Source organism: Dicentrarchus labrax, unplaced genomic scaffold (genome assembly GCF_905237075.1).
Source record: "Dicentrarchus labrax unplaced genomic scaffold, dlabrax2021, whole genome shotgun sequence".
NCBI lineage: Eukaryota > Metazoa > Chordata > Actinopteri > Moronidae > Dicentrarchus > Dicentrarchus labrax.
Window position 1 is genome coordinate 5,654,375 of NW_026136719.1, and position 20,747 is coordinate 5,675,121.

General features: G+C 38.6%; 2 protein-coding genes across 3 annotated transcripts in view; both read right to left on the reverse strand.

Annotated features, from left to right (window-relative positions):
• pacsin3 (protein kinase C and casein kinase substrate in neurons 3) overlaps positions 1 to 9,190 on the reverse strand; it is a 38,336-nt gene extending 29,146 nt beyond the window's left edge. Inside the window, exons 1-2 of one of the 2 annotated variants that reach the window (XM_051380365.1) lie at positions 8,742 to 9,190; positions 2,791 to 2,855 (exon numbers count right to left, since the gene is read on the reverse strand). The gene's annotated coding sequence lies outside the window, so the exon portion shown is untranslated. The remainder of the gene's footprint in view (positions 1 to 2,790; positions 2,856 to 8,741) is intronic. The other variant, XM_051380364.1, reaches the window with a different exon arrangement.
• A 617-nt stretch (positions 9,191 to 9,807) lies between these two features.
• ero1a (endoplasmic reticulum oxidoreductase 1 alpha) lies at positions 9,808 to 20,416 on the reverse strand. Its single transcript, XM_051379873.1, has 15 exons — positions 20,042 to 20,416; positions 18,293 to 18,412; positions 18,090 to 18,173; positions 17,494 to 17,535; positions 16,389 to 16,465; positions 16,054 to 16,127; positions 14,859 to 14,979; positions 13,755 to 13,816; positions 13,649 to 13,675; positions 13,458 to 13,550; positions 13,130 to 13,376; positions 12,638 to 12,707; positions 12,008 to 12,094; positions 11,719 to 11,855; positions 9,808 to 10,661 (listed from the first exon to the last, which is right to left on the reverse strand). Exons 1-15 carry the CDS (start codon positions 20,111 to 20,113, stop codon positions 10,601 to 10,603), a joined length of 1,374 nt encoding a protein of 457 aa, XP_051235833.1. The 5' UTR covers positions 20,114 to 20,416; the 3' UTR covers positions 9,808 to 10,600.
• Positions 20,417 to 20,747: the final 331 nt, after the last annotated feature.

A 20,747-nucleotide genomic window follows, 5' to 3' on the forward strand; every position in this document is an offset into this window, starting at 1 on the left:
GAATAGAGAGGCAGGTCCAGACCTCATAAGCTCCACTGGAAAACTCACGCTCATTAATCTGATTAATGTGTACACCAACAGTTTCCCTGCAGCCAAACTCGGTCTATATGCTTGTACGTATCGAGCACATGGAGGCCGGCGCGAGCATTAGCCTCTAAGCTCCTCTGCTACAGTACGTCTGCATTCCAGCAGGGTTTGTGAGACTATGTGGGTACACATCAGGGCCTGGAGGCTTCAAACATCTATAAACAGAAGCATGATACTTTTCTTTTTTGCTCCAGCTGCTGTTATTCTGCCAACAGCTGGCTTTATATCAGAGCCCTGAGAAACAGCTGTGTACCAGAGCACTGCTGTGCCTCTTTCCGAAATGAGAGACTCCCCTGTTTAAAGAAAGAAAATGATAACCGCGCTCACTATGATGACTGCTGCTGGCAAGAATAAAGCACATTATGGGTTACTCTGAAAGCCACCATCGAGCTTTGTTTTGACGAACAACTATCTGTCCCTTGAAATCGCAACTGAGGAAAACTGGGGACTAAAATCCATCCAAAAAAGTCTGTAAATGTAGTGTATGGGAACCATTCACCTCTTGGATGAGCTTGCCCACAAGCTGTTTTATTAGCCTTGTTTCCACGTTACTACCTACCGCTGTGTGTGGCTGTTAGTTGTAGCTGAAGCTGCACTAAAATGCCAACAGGACTTGATTCTCACTGCTCTTCCCGCCCCCAGCGTCACCACAACTGTCAAGTTAGCACACACATGCTGAGTGAAGAGTGAAGACTGTAAGGAGTGGTGGAAGACAGACTCTTCCAGCATTACCACAGCGCAGAAACACTCAACAAGTAAATGGAAGTACATAGTTCATGATAACTAATAATAATGAAACAACCACAACCACGTGACCTCACATCATCACGTCAGGTTCACCATTTGTTTTTTACCACATTAAAGTGTCCCAGACCGACGAGGCGAGGCTGGAGAGACTCTACACAGCAGCAGCGGTGTCCAGCCCTGGACAACAATACTGTACCACACAGGAGAAAGTCTCGTAGCCTCCGTCTCACTGGCTCTGGATAAACTGGAAACATCAGCCCTGACTGGTCCGCTAATTATCTCGATTCGCCACAGCTGTGACCGCGACTCGCCAGTGTTTTGGTTTTAACGAATCGGCTAAAAGTCACCAGTTAACAGGGTCACTGGTTAAGCTGGCGAGTCTAAGAGGGAGAGAGCAGGTGATTAATACAAGCAGGTACTGAGATTAAACATTGTCCCACTGTACCTTTAAATTGAGGTTTATGCCCAACTGAGGTATTTGGAATATGTTATCCAACCGAGTTCAACAGCTTGTAAAAAAAAAAAGGTGCATTACATTTTAATAATGTAAACCTCTAAGAAAAAACTTGAGAATGGAAATTTGCACCTTTTGCACCAAAGGAGGGATAAATAGCTTGTTATCATTCATATCATGTATCTATACTAAACTGTGACGGTGTCATCTGATACTTTCCATTTGTTGAACGGTATCTAGGCAGATCTACAGGTTGAGTCACGGTGGGAGTAGATAAGACCTAAATTACACATATCACTAAAACCTGTTCTACTTAGAATTTCACGGAAGTAAAGTCAGAAATGTGAAGGCTGCAGAACAATCACACGGCATACTGATTATAAAGACTGAATCGTTTGTCACGGTCCAATCACATGACATTAGAAACGACTAATACTGAGAGACAATGTCTTAATGTTTGTTTGACCTTTACGCCTTTATGCATTGAGGCTATCGACACGGCAGTTTGCTCATGAACCCAGAATTTGGGTACGCACTGCCAGCATGCAACAGTTTCACTTTGCTCATTGTGATCTGGTTTAAGAGACATCTGCTTGAGACAGATGTCTTTGGAAGAAAAGGCTGGAAAAGTAGGTGGTTGACTCGTCCCCACTCAGACAACATGAACCCATCCTGCATCTGAACTGGACAAAACCAGACAACCCAAGGAGTCGCTGCTTCTGCTTCTGATTTCCAAACTCTGAGAACATCAAGTCTTCCAAGATTATAGATAAATAATCATGTGCGCTGGAAGCAGGAGTGCTGAGGTGCAGCACCACCTAAAATCTGGCATAATAAGAGCCATTAGTTCATAAAAATGTTTAAACTTATGACTTTCTCCTTTTTTTAACTGGGATTTACATTTATACAGTGGCACGTATGGCAGGAAAGAGGTTTTGCCTCGTTTTCTTATCAGTTTTATCCACTAAAAAGTATTGAAATTGGTATAAAATGCTAAAACCATGAGCTCATTATACAGGCAGACTTTCTCTCAGAACCCCCGACTCTGACTGACTTCCAGCATCCCTGAATGTGAGGTAAGAAATAGGTAGTGCCTTATTTTACATGGAGTTTGATGCTGTTTTGATAGGCAGTGAGCCTTGTAATGACATTGGAAATCCTCTCTTACTTCATTGGTCTGATACAAATCTAATCATGCTCAATTTCAAAGTATGTTTTTGGACTTAAGAGATATCATCTGGCTTCACGAGGCTACAAAAAGATTACAAATCAAGATACTGAGAGGATTATATCTAACTGCCAGGCAGAAATCGCAGTGCAGCAGCCACTGTAGAGCGTGTTAAATGTTACAGTACTGTTATTAGATGACAGGAGCACAATGAGCATGATTAAGAACAGTAAATATACAACAAAAACAGCACACACACACCACATGTTGCACAGGACCAACACAATGAAGGCACTGTTGGAGGAGCAGAGCCCAGAGTGACAGCAGAACTTACCTTATCAGAGATGAAAATAGAGATGGACAGATGTCCAACAGAAGACAGCCTTTGTCTCCTCGGGCCTGAGAGACAGAGAGGGACAGATGGAGAGAAGAAGATCCCTCAGGAGCAGAAGCGACAGCAAAAAGGGGAAACAGAGAGAGGTTTGTTAGCCAGCGGTGAAGCATGCGGTTAGATCCCCCTGCAGACCAACAGACCGGGCAGGACGAGCCGCCCGTTATATGGCTCGGTGGTGGCTTGAAGGTGGCACATTCTGGGAGCTGTGGTGAAATGCCACACATGGAGCCTGTAGTGGAGGGCTAATGAAACAGCCAGAGAGCAGCGGCCCCCACGAGAGGAGGTCAAAACAGTTAGCTCACACCTCTAAAATTACCTGCCTGGGCAATGAGTTGGGAAGGGAGTGTCAGGTTTTAAAAAGAAAAGTGATTATTATGCATGAGCCCATTTACTACAAACTAGTTCGGATCATGGTATCGTGATGCTTTTAAAGCTTCCACTTACTACATTTCTGCACAGTGATGAGATAAATTTAACACATTACACTGCGATGAATCACCCACCACAAGTGTCAAGTCTCTGCAAGTTCACTGTATTCAAAAAAAAAAATCAATATCTGCTTGGAAGATAGGGATGGAAAAATGTTTAAGTCTGTACTTTTTGTAGTAAATGAGACTAAAACACACTATAACTTTCCCTTTAAGCTGGTCTTTTTCATATCTAATGAACCCAAATCAACATTAACTCTGGAATGCAACAGGGAAGTAAAGCAGATTAAAAGAAAAAGGTGTATTCCTTCCTCTTTTGTCTAAAACTTCTGGGTTTTTTTAATCTCAGTTGTTGTCTGAAATTTACAACAAAGTCATGATGATTCAAAATCATATTGTGAAAAATATAAATCCGCCACCTCATTATGAAAATAAACTTTGGGATGAGAATAGAAACATAACATCATATAGATTTATATTTAAAACTAAAATGTAATTCTCCTGGTAAAGCAAGACTCCTTTCCCCGAGTACCTCCTCCCATTATGACGACTGGATAACTCTTCTAAGTTTCACTCACCAAGAGACTCGCCCTCTTTCCTCAGAACACAAACAATGAATGCAATTGGTTAGTTTGAACATGGCATCAAATAATGCAAAACCACATACAAGCTGCTTCACGACATGAGGTTAGATATTAGAGAACAGTGAGAGGGCGGATGCAGCGTGGTACAAAGACAGGCCTGTTCCAAGAAAACCAAAAGCAGAACATCCACTCACTTCATGTATCATTCATGTTCAGTCCCTACGGCGGGAGGCATTGTTAGTAAATGATGGTGATTCATTATATCGCTACGTAAACCTGCTAAAAATAAAGCGGCTCGTCCTATTTGAATCAAACTTTTTGTTCAATCCCAACCCCTTAAATAAAAACTGTTTAATTTGTATATTTCTTGTTTATTTAATGAACTTTGGGAAGCAGTTACAGAATCAAGTCATGATTAAGATTGAAAATATTGGTCCCGACTTCTAGATTGCCAACTAGAAACGCTACCTGGTCAAATATCCGTTTCCACTGAGATACTGGTTGTCGCAGTATCCTGATACAGCTGGATGATCTTTGATACATAAAAGTGATTTTTGAACACCTTTATCTCCTTGGTCATCATATCCTATAGTGACAGTGTTTCAACAGGTGAAATTTAAGACTTTTTAAAGACCCTTTTACATCCATACTGGCAAAAAAAGTACAAACAAACAGGACTGAAAAACATAATTAAAAAAATACATTTTTAAGACATTTTAAGGCCTAAAATTCAGATTATTGGATATTAGACTTTTAAAAAGGTCCAGTGCGTAACATTTACAGGATCTATTGGTAGAATTATAATAAGATAAGAGAGACTTTATTGATCCTACACTGCAATTTGTTTCCCCCAGTACCTTTAAATGCATAGGTATGTTTTCATTAGTGTTTAATCAACTGACCCGCAGGTTGCCTTCCATGGAGACCGCCATGTTTCTACAGTAGCCCAGAACGGACAAACCTCAGGAGGGTGAAGCGAGGGAGTTTCAATATGGAGCTACACTGCTAGATGCCACTAAATCCTACACACGCAACCTGCAGACATCCTGTAATTAAAGATCCTTTCTCATCCCGTGAAAGCACATAATTGTCCCTGAAGTATCACGTTATTGAAAACATTTTCATTTTCATGAAACAATGTAGCGACATTTGATCTCGTCAGGATCTCTAAGCTGTGAATCACGTGTAATCGCAGGTCTTCAGCAGTTAAATCAACATTTCACACTCCCACTCATGTGCTGATCTCACTCCCGTAACGCGCTGACGGGCTCTGTGTCTAACTGACAGGTCTCTGGTGGAGGCGAGGCGAGGCGAGGCGAGGACAGAAGACAAAAACGAAAGCAGATCACAGAGAGGCGGAGTGCATCAGTGCAGAGACTGAAAGAAAAGGACAACTCAGCCTTGTTCCCACACACACACACAGCTGCTCTCCCAGCTCATCTCTAACCATAACCACATCACTGGAGCCACGTTGGGCCAGAACCGCCTCCGTGCCAGCTCCCCCAGCTCTGCAGCCGAGCTCTGCAGCTCCTGCAGGCGGGACGCTGGCTGGGCCCGGCTTGGCACAATCTGCTGCACGTCGCAGGCAACGCTGCCAAAGATTAACCCAAAACCTGCTTCCCCTGCTGTTCACATTTGACTCCACGCCGGCTGCTTTAAGCCGCGCTGTCGAGAAAGGGCAACACAGAAAAACCCAGGACTTATATTGTCTGGCAAAATACAGTTTTTATTGCGATGTTTCTGAGCGCTGGTTTCTTAATAAGTGATGCTGAAGTGATTAGTCAGTCAACAAATGAATCAGCAGCTATTTTGAGTTCAAATGTCAAACATTTGATGGTTACAGCTTCTCAAATGTGAGGATTTGTTGCCTTTTCTTTAGAACAATAAAAAAAGCTATTTGAAATCGTCATCTTGGCTTCTTGGAAATTATGATTTTCTGAAGTTTTATAGAGCAATCTATTAATCAAGAACATAATCAGCAGGTTTGTTAGTAATGAAAATAATCACTAGGTGCAGCCCTGTTTAAACATGTAAAAAATAAGCCACTTATAAGTCACTTCATATCATTGCTCTGAATGTAAATTTAAAAGGGAAATACGTGGCAGGTTAAATTTCTTATTCTTTTCATTCTAGTTCTTTATACTTTGATTATGATGTTTTTTTATAAATTAACTTTATAAAAAAGTTCTTTGCATCTTTCAGGTAGGGATGTGAATTATCATTTCTGCTGATCGGTTCGATTCTTTATAGATTCCTTTATTGATTCCTGATACACTTTCTGTGTGCCTGCGTGGCGCTAATGTTATAATACCAGAGGATATTGACCCTCGGTGTCGGACACGCCGCTGAAGCGGTGGCACTCGTATTAAACACGTGGCTTTCCTGGAACTTAAGCCCACGTTGTGTAGAAAGATGTTTCAGCTCATTGCTGATGTTTCCACCCCTTGTGATGATCAATACGACTAGCTCTGCTGACATCGCTCTTTGTTTCTTCCTCTCCACCAGGACTACTTCTTCATGCAAGTCTGAAGCAGCGTAGACGAATGTTTGGCAATGCTCGACCGTGAGGAAAAGCACTGATTAAAAAGTAGTAATAAGCTCTGAGGCGTACGATTCTGATGGATGTTTGATACCGGTACTCAACTGGAATCGGTTCTCCATTCCCATCCCTACTTTCAGGACCTCTTTTCAGTTAATAATTAGCTAACAGATTATCATAAAACAGAAAATTCAGATGGGGAACTCACATGCAGCTTAATTTGTTAAAAAGGTGACTACTCCTATGAGCTGTGTTTGAAGATAAAAATAATGAAATAAAGACAGAAAAGGCAGAGAGGTGAGTTGCCACCTGGCCACAGCACAAATAAGTTAAGTTATAGAATAATCCTACTGTCCCGGGATGACCTGCACTCTCCTGTTTTTGACCCCCTGGTGTCACTTTCTTGAGTTTAATTTTAAAAAAAGCACGAGCAGATAAGCGAGCCAACCAGAAGAGAGCTGACACACCGGGAGGGAGTTAACGTTCGGCGTTGACATATTTCATGTTTCCATGAAATTCCACTTGCTTGGCAGGATTTGAAGCCTAAAGCGGTGGGTGGGGGGGGTAAAGTTTCTACCTGCCTGCCCCGCCCCTCCATTCAGCAGGGACTCCTAAACTCCCACACATGGATTTCTATCGGAACAACAAACCACTGCACTGGTAGGATTTGACTTTAATGTCCACTCAGCGCTCACAGAAAGCGAGGTGGCAGATTCACAATGCTAACTCGTTCTCATGGTTTGAGGTCTGTAAAATGCCTGCTTTGCCAAAGAGTCATGGGAAATGTTACGACTTCAAAAACCTACAAATGCTTTCTGGAAATTACATTAAGTTACCATAATTATGCTGAAACCAAAAACATGACCCTAGGACACATCAGAAGGACTCCGACTTTTATGAGGAAAAGTGGCAAATCAAATCCTTTTTGGTGACTTAAAAGCATAAACTTCCATCACACAGCATTTTTTTATACAATACTGTTGAACCATGTAACACCAAGTTATAGAGAAAGGCTACTTTTTTTATTTTTATATCTAAAAACCACACTTCCTTATGTTTTTAACTATTGTATCGACACATGTAGCATCATTCACACCTTCCAAAACAGGAACAATCCTCAGCTTTGACCCGCGTTTTTACACAACTCGCACAGATGATTGTTCTTTTAACTTATTCTACTCCGGGAATTTGATGTGATTTCCCACAAAGGGAGCCTCTGTTGTTGTTGCATAATTCCTTTGTTTTGTTGTAACCTGTTTTTTTTTACTATTCAAATTTCCATACAGTCGATTTGTGTGTTGTGTGGATGCAAATAAACACAGAAGTCAACTGTATGCTGTCAACAATGACAAATTAAGTGACTCACTGGTGGAGGAAACATATAGCTGCTCAAAAGACGCATTTTCTTAGCTGGTGGAGACCAAAATAGAGCTTAAAGGAGGGTTAATATTGGACACAAACACAACTATAATGGGGTGATAATGTTGTTCTGTGTCTGCTGGACAAAAGGAGACTGACTACTATAAATGTTATAAACTTAAAAACAGTGTGGAACATTTAGTTTATGTCTTCTACAATAGCCCAGAATCTGCGTCTTTAAAGCACGCCAACGTTAGATGCTGATATTATCTTTATTAGTAGCAATTGTGCTTTTTCCTACTACAGAAAGTCAAAATACCCGCTGTGAAAAAGGTTATGGACAAAGTAAGGGGATGATAAGGATGTGTTAGCCATAACAACTTGACACGGTGTGTAAGGGCTGTTTTGGGGGTTTTTCTGCCCCCTACTGGTCAGAAATCACTTATCACAGCTTTAAAATCCTACAGCCAGTGTTTGGTTTGTCCATTCTGGGCTACTGTAGAAACTTGGCGGACTCCATACAAAGCGACCCGCTGTGTTTGTAGATAAAAAGCTGTTTCTAAGTTAACGAAAACACAACAATTCATATATAAATGAGATTTTACACTATTAAAAACATACCTATTTATTATTTTATTCAATTTCTGCCAATAGATCCTAATAAATATTACACACTGGACCTTTAAAAGATAATAATAATAATAATAATAATAATAATAATAATAATAATACAAGATTTCCAGAGCAGGTTAATGGCAATCTAACTAAGTATTACCTTATTAGATATAAACTTATCAATATTATTCTAAATGTTACTATAATTGATACTTTTTGAGCCTGTAACGTTACAATAATATATAAAAAACAGTGTTTAAGAGAGTTTGGTGGCTTTAAATGAAACAGAAAAGCACTAAATAATAAATCCTGAGAGCAACAGAGAACATGAACATGTGCTGGCTGCACACAGGTGAGCTCTCTTACCTGTTTCTCTCCGACCTGGAGGAACAAACCCCTAAAAACAGATCTTCCTGGAGCTCTGTCCGACTGTCTCTCTCTCTCCTGTACCGACAGACAGATTCAACCCTTCCTTCAGAAAAATAGTCCTCCTTTTTAAGCCTCCGCGAACTGCGACATCTTGCAAGTTTCCTCCGCAGTCACCCGTCGGTCCCCCTCAGCCATGTATCCGACCCGAAGCCCTCCTCCTCCTCCTCCTCCTCTTCTCTGCTCGGTGTTGTTCCTGCTCTCTCCTCGGTTTTTTAAAAAGAATAAAAGTTGTATTTCCTGATTAATGTGATGAAGAGTAAATTGTTTTCTTCAGGACTGCAGAGGAGGGAGGTTGAATTGTTTTAGCTGTTAGATAATAAGTGTCTTCCCTCCCTCCGATGCCTACTGGCGTCTCTGTGTAATCAGATGCTGCTCACCACAATATCCATTCATCCTATTACACAGTTTAACCCTTCACTGCCTGCTGCACGGCTTTATGCTGCGTTAAAGGACTGTCGGAAAAACCGCCACTGCAGCTCTGCAAAAACATCCACACACAAACACTGTGTGATGAGTCAGCTGAATGCATATAATATGATACAATGTAATATAATATGATATAATATAGGCTAATATAATATGATATAATATAATATAATATAATATGATATGATATAATATAATATAATATAATATAATATAATATAATATGATATAATATAATATAATATAATATGATATAATATAATATAATATAATATAATATAATATGATATAATATAATATAATATAATATGATATAATATGATATGATATAATATAATATATGATAAATATAATATAATATAATATGATATAATATAATATAATATGATATAATAAATATGATATAATATAATATAATATAATATAATATGATATAATATAATATGATAAATATAATATAATATGATATAATATAATATAATATAATATAATATAATATAATATAATATAATATAATATGATATAATATAATATAATATGATATAATATGATATAAACGCACACACACGCAGCGGTATATCTGTGTCAAAATCATTTTAATAATGTTTTGTGATTGTTGCTGACGGATTCCTAAAATTTACCACAAACAAGGTCCAATATAAGCATTATTTGTAACAACAAACACTCTGAACATGGATGTTTTGAGTTCTCAAACTGTACCTGAAGGCACCATTGACCCCCAGACCCACTGATAGGGTGGGTTAATGTACTCACACACACACACACACACACACACAGGTTAAGCAATAGGCCATGGTCTTATGAAAGCCTCTGATAGCGATAGAAGAAAATAATAAAAACAATATATATCTAAAAAATATATTAATTTAATTCCAATACACTTTTACTTTAACAACCTGCATATTTTTTTCTTGTTTACATGAAATAATGACTTTCAAAAGCTAGAACATTTTTTTGCATGTAGCAGTATAAATCAGCTTCCTTTACAAACAGCGCCATCCTCAGGACGCAGGCACGCCATTACAAAAACACTGTACAACTGGCCCCAGTACAGAAATATGTTTGATTATGCAAAGCAGCAGACAGTTTTACAGTTTTCACATGAAGTGGTTTGAATTCTTGATCCTTCTTCTAAAAAACATGACATTAAAGCAGGTTACACTCCTCAGTCTCTCCTCACAGCTGAGGTTTTTACAGTTTCACTCCACATCAGTAATAGAAGGCACATATTCTTGTTTCATTTTTAATTCTAGAGGAAAGGATTTAAACTCTCTGATGTTGGTCTGTGACGTGATATTTCAGCAGGACTTAAGGCAGAAGAGTCGATTGGACAACGTGTCTCAGTGGCGTCACCGCTCCTCCGCCAGCAGCGCTCTGAAGTTCTTCAGCTCTCTGATGCTCGTGGAAATCCTGTGGGACATTTTTTTAGGAGGAGACGTGGAGTGTTAGACAGAGAAAAAAGGAACAGAAACGTAAAAAATATTTGGTTTTCATTTTATATCCTGTAGTATTTAGGTGAACTTTGGCTTATTTTAATTTTTTTGAGTGTTAAAATGTGTTTAAATGATGACCCTGGACGGAGGTTTATAGTCCCAAGATGTAGAACAAAGCTTTATTCTGGAAGCTATGGCATAATCTTTCTTTTTTTTACCTGCATGTTTACCCTTTTTATTCAAGTGGTTATTTATTTAAGTATTTTTTAATTGTTCTCTCTTTGTAAATCCTGATTTTTGGAGCCTGGAGCACAACTTTTTATCTTAAGAGACCTCTTTTATATCATTGAGTAAACTGACGACTCACTAAGTGACATTTTATGGATTTTTACAGGACAGAACAACTAATAAACTGTGCAATGAACCCAAAAAATGAACACGATGAGCGATTTAGATGAACGTTGAGCAGATTATTTCCTTTAATAATTACATCAGAGGGGAGTTTTCTGATGGTTTAAGGAACTTGTTTATACAACTATATGTCTGTATTGTGTATTTTTTATTTTTTAACCATCATACATTCTACCTAAGCAAACAATTTAATTTAGTTTTCCTCACAGAATTAGACAAAATGCTGAGATATAGGCCTATAGTGTATATTTCTGACGTTTTCTTACGCCCCTTACAATCAAGAAGGCCTCACGACCCCTCTGTGAAGCTTTGGCGACCCCTAGTGGAGGTCCCCACCCCCGGGACAAAGACTTGATTTTTTCTGTCTCATTGTTTTGGTCTGAGAAAGCGAATTCCATATATATAACCTTTAATAAGAAGGTCTGAGTACTTGTTCCACCACTGAACACACAAATATTTTCTCAGGTAGTTAAAGTACTCCAGAGTGGATATAATCTACTGCCGGTGCAACAAATGCAACCCCTTTGTTGTCTGTTTGTAGAGAGAAGTCGGAGCAGAGATGGTGCCCTGTTATTTTCCAGATGTTATAAATGATCATATGATGCCGACAGACTCTCTCTCACCTTCCGAAGGCGTTGAGCAGGGAGACGATCTCCTGGCGGCTGAGCTGGAAACTGGGTCGCTGGTTGCTGGACGCGGGCAGAGCTTCAATCTGTCGCTCTGAAAACAAAATCTTTAATGACGTTCCTAATCCCTGAGTCTGATGGAGAGAGGAGAAAGACAAAGCAGCACATCACAATGCAATTGTAATATCTATTTATATATATGTAGGTTTCACTGCATCCTTTAATATTCACACACTATTTCCCATACTGAACACATTTAATATAACTGTTGTTAAAATGTTCTCGCCTGCAGTTTCCCCCACAGTCGACATTTGAAGCAGCCCACACAGTCCATGATCCTGGAGATGTTGAGGAAGGCCAGTCTGATGTCCTCCTGACACAGCAAAGGGAAAAAACACTCGTGTCAATTGTGTTAAAACTGGTTCATAACAAAGGAAACGCGCATCACCTTTACCCCTCTCTTAATCAATATTCATTTCTCCATGTTACACTACAACAACTCACAGAAACAGCACATAAATCTATGATATCGATCATGCTGAGCCTTTTTATAAGTAATCTGGTGGATATTTTATGTGTATGTTTTGTAGCTATAAAAAAAGCATTAATGTCAGTATGTTTGAGGCGTTTGAGGTCGCGCTGTGTTCTTAGTTTTAGTACAAATGTAATAAAGTTTCAGGTGAGGTAGGTTGACAATGACTATATTTTAATTAGAGGGGGAACTAGAACTTTAGTTGGTTCTCCCTCTCTTGTTTAGAAGAAGAAGAAGAGTTTCCTTTTTCAATCATATGCACTTAAACTGTCTTGTTATGTCCACAAAGACCTGCTCATTTGATAAATTCAGTTGTATTTTTTTTTGTTTTTCTGAAAGGATCATAAACAAAACTAACTAAATGGGTTTTAAACGGTGGCCAACCTTCAGTTTGGCTGCTTCCTTTTCATCCCCGGCAAACAGAGACGTCTCATTGAAGTGCAGCGGGAACGATCTGGAGAACGGAGGCAGAGGAAAGTCACAACTAATTAGTTAGCCAGTTGTACAATAAATACGACAACAGCACAAGAGACTACACCAATGAGAAGTGAAGACATTTTAATGGCATTAAATTACATAATTTATAAGTTGTTTCCATCGCTAGCACATTTTAAATTAATTATCAAGCAAAGCTTTCACAGGAAACTATAACCAAAATAATAATATGTATAAAATATATAAAACAGGATATTTTCTTGCAAAACTAATAAGAAAACGTTCGGAAATCAATTTTATGAGTGAAAAAAGTTTAAATATATATATATATATATCAAAATATAAAAATAAATGCTTTACATATATGAAATTATATAAACTGATGGTACATTTACAGGAAAATAGCCCTGTAGTAATGAACACTGGACGGAGAGCACTGACCTGGCCAGCTGCAGGATGTGCAGCAGCAGCTCTTTGTGTTTCTGGTCCTCCTCGGGTCTGCCGGTGTACAGCCGGAAGGACGGCTGCTGGAAGAACGGCAGAACTTTGGCCAGCGCTCGCAGCTCAATCAGGTACAGGAAGTAGAGGTTGCGGAGCCTCTTGGGCCCCTCGCCGGCCGTCAGCTCCGAATCAAAGCGCTGCCTGAACTCAGACACGTTGTGACCCCACTTCTTCTGAAACCAGCTGTCTGAAGGAAGGAAGAGAGAGGAGTAAACACAAACAGAGGACGGTCACTGTATCGAGATGGGGGGGGTATAGTGTGTCTCACCATCCAAGAGGTATCTGGCACTCAGGTGGATGTTGATGCTGGAATGGAGGCCAGAGATGAGCCGGTAGAAAGCCCTCTTCTCCACACACTGACCTGAGACAGACACAAACCGAGAGAGTTGATAAAATACTGGACAAAGACAACACAGCAGTCCTCTGGATCAATCATCTTCAGGTGAAACATCAGCTTACCTTCCAGCCAGCTGTAGAAGGTCTTTGCTGTAATAAATGAAGCAGATGATGTTGATAGTCCAGATGAAGTGAATCATGGTGCGGTGTAACAGAAAATACCTCTTACCTTCACTTCCTGAGCTGCTGTGGAACGAGTTGGGAACAAGTGGACGCCTGACTGTATACGGCCTGTGAGGGAACAGTAAAGAGGGATCAGTTTTAGAGTACAAACACACACTTCTGCTTCATTTATCAGTTTCCAACATTTCTCAGATTGGAGATAAAGATAAGCAGTAAAATGAAGGATGCACGTTATATATCGAGGGTGATAAAACATTTTATAATGTATTATAGCTGATAAATTATCGGTCAGTAATGATATTTTATTTTGAACGCTTATGTAAAATGTTGGATTGAATTTATGTTCTGTGAAATATTTGAAGAGTTTTTTGTTGTTTTTTGTCGTGTTAAAGATCGTGATGTCGGTCAGATTTGGTTAGAGCTATGGATTATTAAATCATCATACATACATATAAGCCTTTCTAACCCTCTGGTGTGCATAAACTACAAATTATTAAATTAAATCATTGGTTATCTTATCGGTATCGGCCATGAGAAGCAGGTAATTATGTGTTGGACCATCCCCAGTAACAGCAGTAGCTTACACACTACACTTTTATCTGAAGCATAAATATCTTGACAACTATTGGATGGACTGCCATTAAATATTGTGCAGACATTAATGGTTCTCAGAAGATAAATCCTGGTGACTTTGATGATCCACAAACGTTCCTTTAGGGCCACCAGCAGATCAACATTTTAGGTTCTAGGTAGTGAAATGTCTCAATAAATACTGGATTGATCGCTTTCAGACATTTATGTTCCCCTCAGGATGAATTGTGAGAACTTCAGTGTTCTCCTGTTTCGTCATCTAGCTCCACCTTCTGGTTAAAGCAGCAACAAGTATTCAAGTGTTTCATTGATTTCAAGGGGAATCCGAGTAGCAGGCATTAAGAATAACTACAGTATATAGCCAATCTTCTCGCTCATGGTCTTGTGTGTTTATGTAGGTCATATAAAGGCATCAGTATTCAATTGAGACTGTTTTATAACCAGTTAAAAACAAAGGTTTGGGCATATTAGCTGACTCATGTTTCAACTGTGTTAAATGGTGGAAGTTCCTCGTGTAAGTCCAAATTTAAAGGTGGTGTTTTAGATTGTGAGTGTTTACTTGAAGCAGTTCTCCTCATAGATGCTGTTCCAGATCTGCCAGGCTTCCGGTCCTCTGTATCCCGTGAAGCGCTCCGGGTTCAGCAGCAGGTCGACATACTGGGAGTCTGGTGACCCCTCGTCTGCGAAACAGAAAGCCTTTAGTCAGCTGTAAGTCACTATAAGAACATCTTTGTGTCAGCTATAAAGGCAGCAGGGTGGGAGAGTGTGCTTTATTCAGAATACAAGATCTACTTGGGTAGTAATGGACCATTTATATCCTAAAAATCATACTTTATTTCTTGTTAGATATATATATTTTCATTCCTTACATGTTTTATCCTCTGTTATGTCAGAAATTATAAATTCGTAACATTGTTTTCCTTAAAATAAGCTGCATTTTATCTTAACATTCCCTAATAGTTAATGTATTCTTTCCGTTTATATTTCCAAAAACATTTTATCATGTTCCCCTAAAGCAAACTCAGCTTTATTTATATTGCTCCTTTCATACAAACATGCAGCCCAAAACTCAAAGTTTAAACAAAATTATATACTTCTTCAAATATGTTCCATGATAAATATATTTATATGTTCCCTAAGAATATTCCTCCAAACATGTTATTCTTTTAATTATATTCCCTAAAAATGTAAACTATGAACATTGTGTTCCCTAAAACTTTATTCATTTTATCTTCACATTACCTAAAAATGTATGTATTTTATCATCACATTCCCTTAAAAAAAATCATATACGCCTTCATTTATGTTCCCTATGTTCTTATGTTTTTATGTTTCATTTTTGATTCTTTATGTTCCCTAAAATATTACGCATTTGTACCAGCACATCACCCCACAAAATGATCCATCTTCCCATTTATTTTTAAAGTAAATATATATATCAAATATTATATTCAAAATAAGTCTTTCCATTATGTTCATTAAAACATGGTGCAGTTTTACCATCGTGTTCCCCAACTTAAAAACCTTCTGGGAATACATTAAAATGAAAGGAGGATGCCTTGTGTCAATAAACAGTTCTGTGCCAAGAGTTTGCCTTGTGTCAATAAACAGTTCTGTGCCAAGAGTTTTTCATTTGTTCTTGCCTGTACTTTTATATCTAAAGTGTGCTGAAGTGGTGGCAGTGATCAAAATACATAAAAGTTTGGAAAGTTTGTTCTTTCAATCATTTGCTCAGCTGATCGATCACATATTACCGTCAACCAGGCAGAAGCGTTCGGCCTCGTCGTCATGTTTGCTCCAGTTGAGCAGAGCCTCTCTGGTCTCCTTGCTAGAAGTGAAAGCAGAGCAAGTCAGAGGTCACGCAGGAGGTTAAAACTGTAAGATGACGCAGTTGTTTTGTACTCTGAGTCTGAACTGATTCCAGCTGCAACCACGACTCCCTTAAAAGGTGCTGAGACACACTCTACATATTCTGTGGTGATACTATGACACGTGAACTGTATCTGACCCTGTATTTCTAGTGTTAATGTGTGTATTGTTCTTACTGTTTGCGCAGTGAACTTTTATCAACTAGACTGACGGGACTCACCTTAAAGAAACATCCACAGCCCCGAGATGCTTCGCCTGCTCACAATCAACCTGCTCCTCATTTGCTTCTGCTGAATACTGAACACACACACACACACACACACACACACACACACACACAGACACACACACACATTTACAGATTAAAATTAGCTCTGTAGGCATACTCAATGCACTTTCTTATTAGGCTATTATAACTTAATAACTTACTACAGTGAATAATGTTTCTGTTCCTTTGTTGTCACAGACTAAATATTCTCTGTATGAACTGAAATGTACTGATAGTATATTTTATTATTATGCTCATACCCTAAACTCTCACCACCCACCCCCTAATAAAATAGGGCTCTCCTGAAAGCCACAATGTAAGTCAAACCCTGTATATGTGCTATATTGCTGCAGTTGAGTAAAATCAAGCTGAAGCTGCACTGATAAAAGAAAGCGTGAACACACTGTGGTAGAATATGGATATGCTGATGATGTGATGTATTAATGTGGTGATAAAATGATTACAAACCTTTTTACAAACCCAAAATTTGATGCATATGTCTTCACATTAGTTAAGTTTTCACCTCTAAATCAGTTCTGACAAACAACTCTCAGGAATTGTTACAGTTATAATCCCTAAATTTGTTGAGGCACTACTTTTATATAATCCCAAAAATGTGTTAAAGGACCCTAAAACCCTTATTTATAGCAATTATTATAGCATTATAGCAATGTAATACCTTTACCACAAAGCCTTTAAATTCCACCATTTGTTCTTTACTGTTTTTATTTGTATTTTAATAAAAATATCTCTCATTAACTTTCTTTATCCATTTAATTTTTTGTACAATCCCCACAAATGTGTTGCCTCCTTTTATAAATCCCCAAAGTTTGGATAGCAACCCCACCATTTCCACCAAAATGTATTACAACACCACCAAAATCAGCTATTTGTTACAAATCAAACAATTCCAAACTGTCTCCCAGCTCACGAATTTAAACCTTTGGAAAGTTTGGGCTAAAAATAATATTTATTTTAATTCTCATTACTATGATTTTTAAAATACGAACACAGAGCTCAGAGAGAGTCCACGTTGTCGGTGTGTTTGGGGACTCACCTTGTTGTGGGAGGACGATCGGATCCCTTCTGGCACCTCGTTCTGTGAGCAGAGAGAGTTTTGGTCAGTCCGGTGTCAATAAGGGTGATTATTACTGGTGGAAAGTAACTAAGTACATTTACTCAAGTACTGTACTATAATTCAGAGGCAAATACTGTATTTTTTTTTTTTTTACTTCACTATATTTATTTGACAGCTTCAGATTAATGTTATAAAATATAATCAACAAATAAATGATGATGTAATTTTGTAGATTAAGATAAAACTGTATTGATCGCCGGTGGGAGAATTTACCACCAATATATGAAGTAATTAAAATTATCTCCAGCTTTACCAGCTGCAACCTTAGAGTGATGAACACATTAATGCATCAATAATTATAATCTAATAATATAATATACATTCTTCTGAAACTCTGCATAATGAGTCGTTTTACTTGTTGTACTTTAAGTATATCTTAATGCCAATACTTTTCTCCTTTAAATACAATTCTGAATGCAGGACTTTTACTTGTTACAGAGTATTTGTAGTTGAGTACTTCTTCGAGCCCTACAGATCGGTCTGTTTGCAGCAGACAGACGAGAGGAGGAACTCACAGGAGAGCAGGGCTTCACAGCGCAGTCCCTCAGACCACAGTGACTGATGGACGTCCAGAACGGACACGGCTTATTCAGGTTCACCTGCGGAGGATCAAGTCCCAACACAAGTCCGGTTACTGTGTGTGTGTGTGTGTGTGTGTGTGTGTGTGTGTGTGTGTGTGTGTGTGTGTGTGTGTGTGTGTGTGCTGTCCATCCGTTACCTTGTAGAACCTGAAATAGTCCGACTCCAGCAGAGTTTGAAGTTTGGGGAAGAGCTGGTTGTTGTTAAAGTCATCGACGGTCTCCACGTCACAGGTGCAGTCGTCCAGGTCTCCTGTGACCTTCGTCAGACAGGAAACACACAAACAGCTGATTATCTTCTGTGTGTGTCTCAGAAACACTGAGCTCAGTTAAGAGCTGTCTGGTAGCAAAGTGCTGAGAAAAATCCATCATGTAAGTGAAGTATTGGCAGCAGTGGGAAGTACTTTTACTCAAGTATTGTTATTTTAAAGTTCCATAACTGTTATCAGTTCATCGTACAGTAACATACAGAGCAATGCTCTCAAATCTTATCACACAACAAAATTACATATCATGTTATATACTTATATCAATAAGTATTCTTCGGGGTGTAAGAGTTCCACAGGCAGAAATAAAGATATTTGATATATTCATTCAGAGCTGGCCTATTTATTTCAGTTTTATTTTATTTATTTATTTCTATTTTGTGTGTTTGTCTTGTTTAAATTGCATCAATTCGTATTGTTTTCTTTACAGTATACCTATATCGCAGTGTGTGTGTGTGTGTGTGTGTGTGTGTGTGTGTGTATGTTTGTATAGTATTGTCACTGTGGAAACTGTGTGGACTCCAGGAAGAACACCTGCTGTTATTCAGAAGCGAATGGGGGAACTTAATAAACAAACAAACAAACAAACAAACAAAATATTTGAGTATTTCCAATTTATGCAAAACTTATAGTTCTACTCCAGAAGAGGCTGTTAGTCCACTACAATCGTCTAACAGCTATAGTTAGTTTTCAGATCACAGTTGTTCACACTGTTCCGACCCCTAAATGACTTATTTTATGAATATTTTATATTATTTCCGATTGCACAATAACAGTACAGAACATAAACTGTGAACACAATAACTGCAGGAAGTTAAAACGAGTTATCTGGATGATTATCTTATGAGCAGAGTATTTCCTGTGAATGTTGCATCACAGATGAGTTTTCCTGACAATTTATTGTCTGTATTACGCAATCTTTATATTTTTAACCGTCATACAGACTTTTTTTTTTGACAAATTCAGTGATTCTAATTCTGTATAAAGTTAAAAGGAGAATCTAGAGCAGTAAAATGAAACTTTATTGCATTAATGTGATATTAATCATATTACTGCTGGAGGGAAACTCCTCTGTGGCTGAGTAAATCATACATCCCTTCAACTACACGTACTTATACTCAGAGGTGGGAAGAAACAAGTAAAAGTACAAATACTTCATTATGGTACTTAGATAAATATCTTCCACTCCTTTGCATGTCTAAAACAGGCTTGTTACTTTAGTTTTAATGCATTTGGAGGGGGATTTATTGATTATTCTTACTATTCTTTTTGCATCTTGAGTGAAGAATATGTGTACTTCTGCTTATACAGCTCAGAACCTATACTCCACTTCTACATCTCAGAGGCAAATATTGTCCTTTTTACTCCATTACATTTGTCTGACAGCTTACAGAATATGAGTTCCCAACAGTGTAAAGTTTTACCTTTTCGCTGCACTATGAGAACTTTATCCTCCCATACTTTAAGTAAAAGCAGCTGATGAAGAGAGGAGAGTAAGGTTGGTGTTTTCCTAACGTACTTTACTTCTTTAAGTTCCACTGAATGTATTAATAATAATATGAACACAAGCAGAATAAACACAAAGAGGAGGTTTACTGTCCCTGTACAGTGACAGCGGCTCACCTGACAGAAGCACCTGCAGTCCGCAGACCCGGACTGCTGGAGGAAGAGGAGGAGGAAGACCACCAGCTTCATTGCGACCTCTGTTCTTTCCACGGACCTGCGTTTGAAACCCCCCCTTCACGGTGTGTCTGTATATATATGTGTGTGTGTGTGTGTGTGTGTGTGTGTGTGTGTGTGTGTGTGTGGGGAGGCGGTGATCTGATGTGAAACGCTGCTTCCTGATACTCGCTTCCTGTCATTGCCAATGGGCGACGTGCACTACGTGACCGGCCGATCAGCAGCTTCGATCCCACGCTGTCAGACTCTGATCACCTCCACCGTGGGGATCGAACTCACGCTGCACACACATCTCATTCTTATTTATTTATTTATTTATTTATTTATTTGAACTGGAAGTGTATTTTCTTCCTGTTCGCTCACAAAACAATCCGACTGAAACCTTCACTATGTCCATAATACAGCCCAGATCACCTGTAAATAGACTATAATACACTTTAAATCAATAAATACACCTACAATAAATCCGCATATATATTCTTAATGTTAATATATATATATATGTTATACATTAAAACAAACATTTTATTCTAATATATGAAAATATTTTATGGCAGGATAATGTGAGTAACTTTAAGATTTAATTTAAAGGATAATTCTGCTCACCAAACTCTATGCAATTTCCTGCTGTTTTAAGATATTTAATATG